Source organism: Coregonus lavaretus (genome assembly GCF_964263955.1).
Source record: "Coregonus lavaretus genome assembly, contig: HAP1_SCAFFOLD_5854, whole genome shotgun sequence".
NCBI classification, from domain to species: domain Eukaryota; kingdom Metazoa; phylum Chordata; class Actinopteri; order Salmoniformes; family Salmonidae; genus Coregonus; species Coregonus lavaretus.
The window spans coordinates 27,501-36,866 of NW_028163870.1; the positions used below are offsets into that span (position 1 = coordinate 27,501).

A 9,366-nucleotide genomic window follows, 5' to 3' on the forward strand; every position below is an offset into this window, starting at 1 on the left:
GGCTAGACAGTTTACATGTTAGTCAGTTACTGCTGAGTGGCGCAGTGGTCTAGGTCTCCTGAGTGGCGCAGTGGTCTAGGTCTCCTGAGTGGCGCAGTGGTCTAGGTCTCCTGAGTGGCGCAGTGGTCTAGGTCTCCTGAGTGGCGCAGTGGTCTAGGTCTCCTGAGTGGCGCAGTGGTCTAGGTCTCCTGAGTGGCGCAGTGGTCTAGGTCTCCTGAGTGGCGCAGTGGTCTAGGTCTCCTGAGTGGCGCAGTGGTCTAGGTCTCCTGAGTGGCGCAGTGGTCTAGGTCTCCTGAGTGGCGCAGTGGTCTAGGTCTCCTGAGTGGCGCAGTGGTCTAGGTCTCCTGAGTGGCGCAGTGGTCTAGGTCTCCTGAGTGGCGCAGTGGTCTAGGTCTCCTGAGTGGCGCAGTGGTCTAGGTCTCCTGAGTGGCGCAGTGGTCTAGGTCTCCTGAGTGGCGCAGTGGTCTAGGTCTCCTGAGTGGCGCAGTGGTCTAGGTCTCCTGAGTGGCGCAGTGGTCTAGGTCTCCTGAGTGGCGCAGTGGTCTAGGTCTCCTGAGTGGCGCAGTGGTCTAAGGCACTGCATCGCAGTGCTAACTGTGCCACTAGAGATCCTGGTTCGAATCCAGGCTCTGTCGCAGCCGGCCGCGACCGGGAGACTCATGGGCGGCGCACAATTGGCCCAGCGTCGTCCAGGGTAGGAGAGGGAATGGCCGGCAGGGATGTAGCTCAGTTGATAGAGCATGGCGTTTGTGGGTTCGATTCCCACGGGGGGCCAGTATAAAAAAATTATTATAATGTATTCACTAACTGTAAGTCGCTCTGGATAAGAGCGTCTGCTAAATGACTAAAATGTAAAATGTAACTCCTATTACTAGCCTGTTCAACCTCTCTTTCATAACGTCTGAGATCCCCAGAGATTGGAAAGCTGCCGCGGTCATCCCCCTCTTCAAAGGGGGTGACACTCTAGATCCAAACTGTTACAGACCTACAGTGGGGAAAAAAAGTATTTAGTCAGCCACCAATTGTGCAAGTTCTCCCACTTAAAAAGATGAGAGAGGCCTGTAAGCATTTCAAGGTCCTGGAGTGGCCTAGCCAGTCTCCAGATCTCAACCCCATAGAAAATCTTTGGAGGGAGTTGAAAGTCTGTGTTGCCCAGCGACAGCCCCAAAACATCACTGCTCTAGAGGAGATCTGCATGGAGGAATGGGCCAAAATACCAGCAACAGTGTGTGAAAACCTTGTGAAGACTTACAGAAAACGTTTGACCTGTGTCATTGCCAACAAAGGGTATATAACAAAGTATTGAGAAACTTTTGTTATTGACCAAATACTTATTTTCCACCATAATTTGCAAATAAATTCATTGAAAATCCTACAATGTGATTTTCTGGATTTTTTTCCCCTCATTTTGTCTGTCATAGTTGACGTGTACCTATGATGAAAATTACAGGCCTCTCTCATCTTTTTAAGTGGGAGAACTTGCACAATTGGTGGCTGACTAAATACTTTTTTCCCCCACAGTATATGTCTCTTTTGAGGCCATCCAAAGCTTCTGTGAACTTCCTCAAACTAAGGGCAGCGTCCTGGCAATCGCTGTCCTCCTCCCGCCCTGACAAGTTGCTTGCCGGGGTTGCTCGTCCAGGCAAGCCTGGGGCTTGGGGCCTCCTTTGGGAGGGTCTCTTTTAGAGCGAGTGTCTCCATTTTTCTGGGATTTGTGGAACAGTGAAGCGTCAGATTATGTTTAGGAAATGAAGCTCAGCAATAGAAGTCAAGTTGTAGACTAGACTGAGGTTTTAAATAACAGACATATGACCGTTTACTCAGTTAGCGGGTGTGCTAGCTTGCTGACGACCGTTTACTCAGTTAGCGGGTGTGCTAGCTGGCTGACGACCGTTTACTCAGTTAGCGGGTGTGCTAGCTGGCTGACGACCGTTTACTCAGTAAGCGGGTGTGCTAGCTGGCTGACGACCGTTTACTCAGTAAGCGGGTGTGCTAGCTTGCTGACGACCGTTTACTCAGTTAGCGGGTGTGCTAGCTGGCTGACGACCGTTTACTCAGTAAGCGGGTGTGCTAGCTGGCTGACGACCGTTTACTCAGTTAGCGGGTGTGCTAGCTTGCTGACGACAGTTCAGCAGTTGAATGTGCCCTTCTTATTTCAAGTCGCGTTTACAGCGATTATATGACTTCTTTCACTGTTACGAAGAGAAAAGAGATGAAAAACCTTGCTTCGGATATTCTGCAGACCAAGGCAACCGAAACTCTGTCAGAAGCAGACAAATGCCCGCCTCTCCTGTTGGTAGCTCGTTCAGGAAAATCCAAGGCTTTGCTGCGGCCTACTTCAGCAATCTTCCATTCAGCAAATTCACGGCCATTTTTAATGTTCGGAAGAGCAACGAGATATGAAACTATGTAAGCAATACTTAGTAAAGCGAAATTAATTAAACAATAAATTAAACTGTGCACTAAATTTAAATAAAGTTTGACACAACTTGGCGGATCTCCGGGAAACGTGCGTTAAGTCATTCGTGCCCCCGGAAATCCCCTACATGGTCTTGTTTGATACCTTAATGCTGACGTGTGTGTTTGTGTGTGTGTGTGTGTGTGTGTGTGTGTGTGTGTGTGTGTGTGTGTGTGTGTGTGTGTGTGTATCTGTATCTGTGTGTAGGTGGAGAACATGTTGTACCCTAAGCTGATAGCTGTGAACTCCGCCCACTTTGACTTCCATGGGTGTAACTTCTCTGAGAAGAACATGTACGCCCGCGACAGGAGAGATGGGCAGAGCAAAGAGGGCAGCGGACGCGTGGCCATGCACAAAGCTATAGGACTACTACACAGGTAATATCACCGCACACAAAGCTATAGGACTACTACACAGGTAATATCACCGCACACAAAGCTATAGGACTACTACACAGGTAATATCACCGCACACAAAGCTATAGGACTACTACACAGGTAATATCACCATGCACAAAGCTATAGGACTACTACACAGGTAATATCACCGCACACAAAGCTATAGGACTACTACACAGGTAATATCACCGCACACAAAGCTATAGGACTACTACACAGGTAATATCACCACACACAAAGCTATAGGACTACTACACAGGTAATATCACCGCACACAAAGCTATAGGACTACTACACAGGTAATATCACCACACACAAAGCTATAGGACTACTACACAGGTAATATCACCACACACAAAGCTATAGGACTACTACACAGGTAATATCACCACACACAAAGCTATAGGACTACTACACAGGTAATATCACCGGACACAAAGCTATAGGACTACTACACAGGTAATATCACCGGACACAAAGCTATAGGACTACTACACAGGTAATATCACCACACACAAAGCTGTTTGTGTCATCCAACAAATGTAAATGCCTGGAGTTTGCTTAATGTCATTGGTAATTGGATTGGAGCCGGTGCTATGATCAGATGACAAATAGATGTCTTTGGCGACTCACACCAGTGCTGGGTTTGGATGTTATAAGCAGAACAGAAGCTACTGTAAATTATAGTAGTGGAGCTTTGATGTTATGGGGCTGTTTTGCTTCCACTGGTCCAGGGGCCCTTGTTAAGGTCAACGGCATCATGAGCTTTACCCAGTACCAGGACATTTTAGGCCAAAACCTGGTTGCCTTTGCCAGGAGGCTGAAACCTGGCCTTTAGTGGATCTTCCAGCAAGACGATAACCCCATTGAAAACCTGTGGTTTGAATTGAAGAGGGCAGTCCATATGCACAGATGAAGGAAATCAAGGAGCTGGAAAGATTCTGTATGGAGGAATGGTTTAAGATCCCTCCTAATGTGTTCTCCAATCTCATAAAACATTTTAGAAATAGGCTCAGTGCCGTTATCCTCGCATGGGGAGGGGGCTAGAGTATTGAAAACGGGCAATAACTTTGACCCCTATCTTTTTGAGAGAGAGAATTCGTTTTTTTTTTACACTATAGCTCAGTATTTGAATTATTTATTTTATACAGTCTTTTATGCTCATGTTTATCAAGGGTGACAATTTTGGTCATGACTGTATATATATTATGTTTATAAGCTGAGTGTACAAAACATTAAGAACACCTGCTCTTTCCATGACATAGACTGACCAGGTGAAAGCTACTATCCCTTATTAATGTCACTTGTTAAATCCACTTCAATCAGTGTAGATGAAGGGGAGGAGACAGGTTAAAGAAGGATTTGTAAGCCTTGAGACAATTGAGACGTGGATTATGTATGTGTGCCATTCAGAGGGTGAATGGGCGAGACAAAATATTTAAGTGTCTTTGAACGGGGTATGGTAGTAGGTGCCAGGCGAACAGGATTGAGTGTGTCAAGAACTGCAACGCTGCTGGGTTTTTCACGCTCAACAGTTTCCGTGTGTGTCAAGAATGGTCCACCATCCAAAGGACATCCAGCCAACTTGACACAATTGTGGGAAGCATTGGAGTCAACATGGGCCAGCATTCCTGTGGAACGTTTTCGACACATTGTAGCGCCTATGCCCTGACAAATTGAGGCTGCTCTGAGGACATTAGGAAGGTGTTCTTAATGTTTTGTAAACTCAGTGTATATCAAAAAACACAAATCTAATTTATTGGTCACATAGACATGTTTAGCAGATGTTATTGCGAGTGTAGTGAAATGCTTGTGCTTCTAGTTCCGACAGGGCAGTAATATCTAACAGATACACAACAAATACCTAATACGCACAAATCTAAGTAAAGGCACACCTGTTACAGTGGCTTGCGAAAGTATTCGCCCCCCTTGGCATTTTTCCTATTTTGTTGCCTTACAACCTGGAATTAAAATATATTTTTGTGGGGTTTGTATCATTTGATTTACACAACATGCCTACCACTTTGAAGATGCAAAATATTTTTTTGTGTGAAACAAACAAGAAATAAGACAAAAAAACAGAACTTGAGCGTGCATAACTATTCACCCCCCCCAAAGTCAAAACTTTGTAGAGCCACCTTTTGCAGCAATTACAGCGGCAAGTCTCTTGGGGTATGTCTCTATAAGCTTGGCACATCTAGCCACTGGGATTTTTGCCCATTCTTCAAGGCAAAACTGCTCCAGCTCCTTCAAGTTGGATGGGTTCCGCTGGTGTACAGCAATCTTTCATATCATACCACAGATTCTCAATTGGATTGAGGTCTGGGCTTTGACTAGGCCATTCCAAGACATTTAAATGTTTCCCCTTAAACCACTCAAGTGTTGCTTTAGCAGTATGCTTAGGGTCATTGTCCTGCTGGAAGGTGAATCTCCGTCCCAGTCTCAAATCTCTGGAAGACTGAAACAGGTTTCCCTCAAGAATTTCCCAGTATTTAGCGCCATCCATCATTCCTTCAATTCTGACCTGTTTCCCAGTCCCTGCCGATGGAAAAACATCCCCACAGCATGATGCTGCCACCACCATGCTTCACTGTGGGGATGGTGTTCTCGGGGTGATGAGAGGTGTTGGGTTTGCGCCAGACATAGTGTTTTCCTTGATGGCCAAAAGGCTCAATTTTAGTCTCATCTGACCAGAGTACCTTCTTCCATATGTTTGGGGAGTCTCCCACATGCCTTTTGGCGAACACCAAGCGTGTTTGCTAATTTTTTTCTTTAAGCAATGGCTTTTTCTGGCCACTCTTCCATAAAGCCCAGCTCTGTGGAGTGTACGGCTTAAAGTGGTCCTATGGACAGATACTCCAATATCCGCTATGGAGCTTTGCAGCTCCTTCAGGGTTATCTTTGGTCTCTTTGTTGCCTCTGATTAATGCCCTCCTTGCCTGGTCTGTGAGTTTTGGCGGGCGGCCCTCTCTTGGCAGGTTTGTTGTGGTGCCATATTCTTTCCATTTTTTTTTATAATGGATGTAAAGGTGCTCCGTGGGATGTTCAAAGTTTCAGATATTTTTTTATAACCCAACCCTGATCTGTACTTCTCCACAACTTTGTCCCTGACCTGTTTGGAGAGCTCCTTGGTCTTCATGGTGCCGCTTGCTTGGTGGTGCCCCTTGCTTAGTGGTGTTGCAGACTCTGGGGCCTTTCAGAACAGGTGTATATATACTGAGATCATGTGACACTTAGATTGCACACAGGTGGACTTTATTTAAACTGGATAAACTGGACTTCCTGACGGGCCGCCCCCAGGTGGTAAGGGTAGGTAACAACACATTTCACTTCACCAATTTGGACTATTTTGTGTATGTCCATTATGAAATCCAAATAAAAATCAATTTAAATCACAGTTTGCACTGCAACAAATTATAAAAAATGCCAAAGGGGATGAATACTTTTGCAAGGTGCTGTAATTAAAATGTTACAGCTATATGTTGCAGTGAAACTGTGTTTATACAGTCTAAATAGAGATATGTAGAGAGAACAGCCATAATGACCAACGTTATGTTTGGAGGAATAAGGGGGATGCTTGCAAGCCGAAGAACACCATCCCAACCGTGAAGCACGGGGGTGGCAGCATCATGCTGTGGGGGTGCTTTGCTGCAGGAGGGACTGGTGCACTTCACAAAATAGATGGCATCATGAGGAAGGAAAATTATGTGGATATATTGAAGCAACATCTCAAGACATCAGTCAGGAAGTTAAAGCTTGGTCGCAAATGGGTCTTCCAAATGGACAATGACCCCAAGCATACTTCCAAAGTTGTGGCAAAATGGCTTAAGGACAACAAAGTCAAGGTATTGGAGTGGCCATCACAAAGCCCTGACCTCAATCCTATAGACAATTTGTGGGCAGAACTGAAAAAGCGTGTGCGAGCAAGGAGGCCTACAAATCTGACTCAGTTACACCAGCTCTGTCAGGAGGAATGGGCCAAAATTCACCCAACTTATTGTAGGAAGCTTGTGGAAGGCTACCTGAAACGTTTGACCCAAGTTAAACAATTTAAAGGCAATGCTACGAAATACTAATTGAGTGTATGTAAACTTCTGACCCACTGGGAATGTGATGAAAGAAATAAAAGCTGAAATAAATCATTCCCTCTACTATTATTCTGACAATTTACATTCTTAAAATAAAGTGGTGATCCTAACTGACCTAAAACTGGGAATTTTTACTTGGATTAAATGTCAGGAATTGTGAAAAACAGAGTTTAAATGTATTTGGCTAAGGTGTATGTAAACTTCCGACTTCAACTGTATATATATTATGGTTCTATATTACAGCTATACGTTGGAGTGTAACTATATTATGGTTCTATATTACAGCTATACGTTGGAGTGTAACTATATTATGGTTCTATATTACAGCTATACGTTGGAGTGTAACTACAACACAGGGAGGACAGTCAACACCATCCCTCCTGCCTGCCATGACAACGGACGAGCCACACCTCCTCCCCCTCCAGCATTCCCCCCCAAATATACCCCCGAGATATTCGAACAGGTACATATGCACACGCACAGAGACGGACGCACAGAGACGGACGCACAGAGACGGACGGACAGAGACGGACGGACAGAGACGGACGGACAGAGACGGACGGACAGAGACGGACGGACGGACAGAGACGGACGGACCGAGATGGACGGACAGAGACCAACTGACCGAGACCGACACTGACCGACAGAGACCGACTGACACTGACCGACTGACACTGACCGACAGACACTGACACTGACCGACAGACACTGACACTGACCGACAGACACTGACACTGACCGACAGACACTGACACTGACCGACAGACACTGACACTGACCGACAGACACTGACCGACAGACACTGACACTGACCGACAGACACTGACCGACAGACACTGACCGACAGACACTGACACTGACCGACAGACACTGACCGACTGACACTGACCGACAGACACTGACCGACAGACACTGACCGACAGACACTGACACTGACCGACAGACACTGACACTGACCGACAGACACTGACACTGACCGACAGACACTGACACTGACCGACAGACACTGACACTGACCGACATACACTGACACTGACACTGACCGACAGACACTGACCGACAGACACTGACACTGACCGACAGACACTGACCGACAGACACTGACCGACAGACACTGACACTGACCGACAGACACTGACCGACTGACACTGACCGACTGACACTGACCGACAGACACTGACCGACAGACACTGACCGACAGACACTGACACTGACCGACAGACACTGACACTGACTGACAGACACTGACACTGACCGACAGACACTGACCGACAGACACTGACACTGACCGACAGACACTGACACTGACCGACTGACACTGACCGACAGACACTGACACTGACCGACAGACACTGACACTGACACTGACCGACAGACACTGACACTGACAGAGACGGACAGAGACGGACAGAGACGGACAGAGACACACGACACGCAGGAGTAGGGTTGATTTGAGCGTTCTGACCTCACAACGGCAGTCATGGACCCAAGCTAACTTGCTAACGTTGACTAGCTTGCAAGCTACTTCCAGACACACATGAGAGAACAGCTCACTCTGACCATTTTACTCACCCTAGCAGAGCTGGTTAGGCTGTTTTCATGTTATCCAGAGCGTTGGTGACTGTAACTGTGCTGCTGGCAACAATTTAATGGCGCTTTTTTGCCAACGTTTACTGACACCTGCCATATTCAACGGGTGTTGAGTGTTCGTAAATTCATCAGTTATTCTGCGCCCTTTGCACACTCAGATGAGAGTGCTCTGAAATCAGAGTAGATAGCCAGAGTGAATTTACGAACGCACCCCAGAGCAGCTAACTATATGTGTGTGTCTAGGTGGGGCGTGCGGTTGCCATAGCAGCCCTGGACATGGCTGACTGCAACCCGTGGCCACGTCTCGTCCTTTCAGAACACAGCAGCTTGACCAACCTCCGCGCCTGGACTCTCAAACACGTCCGCAACAGCAAGGGCCTCAACACACACTCTAGTGGGAGCAAGGGATCACCACCCAAGAGCTTCAGCACGTAAGAACACCTCTGTTTTCCTGTTGTTACTGGAGTCACACTGCTACTGTTATCATCATATCACTACGCTGAAGTACTAAGCATTAATGTCTCGGTGTGTGTGTGTGTGTGTGTGTGTAGGTCTCTGAGTCGTGTTCGTTGTAACAGCCATAGCAGTAGCAGCCAGACACCGTCCCCTCAGATACACACCTCTCCTAGCTTCACCTTCGGCTCCACGCACAACAAACACACCAACACACACACCAACACACACACACACACCAACACACACACCAACACACACACACACACCAACACACACACACAACGCGGGGGGAGCAAGACACTCGGACCTGTCAGAGGTAAGACTATTTTATTGTCCTCTCTCTCTCTCTCTCCCTCTCTCCTCTCTCCTCTCTCCT

The 9,366-nt window shown here is 46.9% G+C and overlaps 1 protein-coding gene across 1 annotated transcript in view; it reads left to right on the top strand.

The window, feature by feature from the left end:
- agbl5 (AGBL carboxypeptidase 5) overlaps nt 1–9,306 on the top strand; it is a gene marked incomplete at its 3' end in the record, with an annotated part of 18,226 nt that extends 8,920 nt beyond the window's left edge. The window contains exons 8-11 of the mRNA XM_084192620.1: nt 2,666–2,835; nt 7,272–7,407; nt 8,778–8,965; nt 9,086–9,306. Coding sequence (XP_084048746.1) covers nt 2,666–2,835; nt 7,272–7,407; nt 8,778–8,965; nt 9,086–9,306 — 715 coding nt within the window. The remainder of the gene's footprint in view (nt 1–2,665; nt 2,836–7,271; nt 7,408–8,777; nt 8,966–9,085) is intronic.
- Between the last annotated feature and the right edge of the window lie 60 nt (nt 9,307–9,366).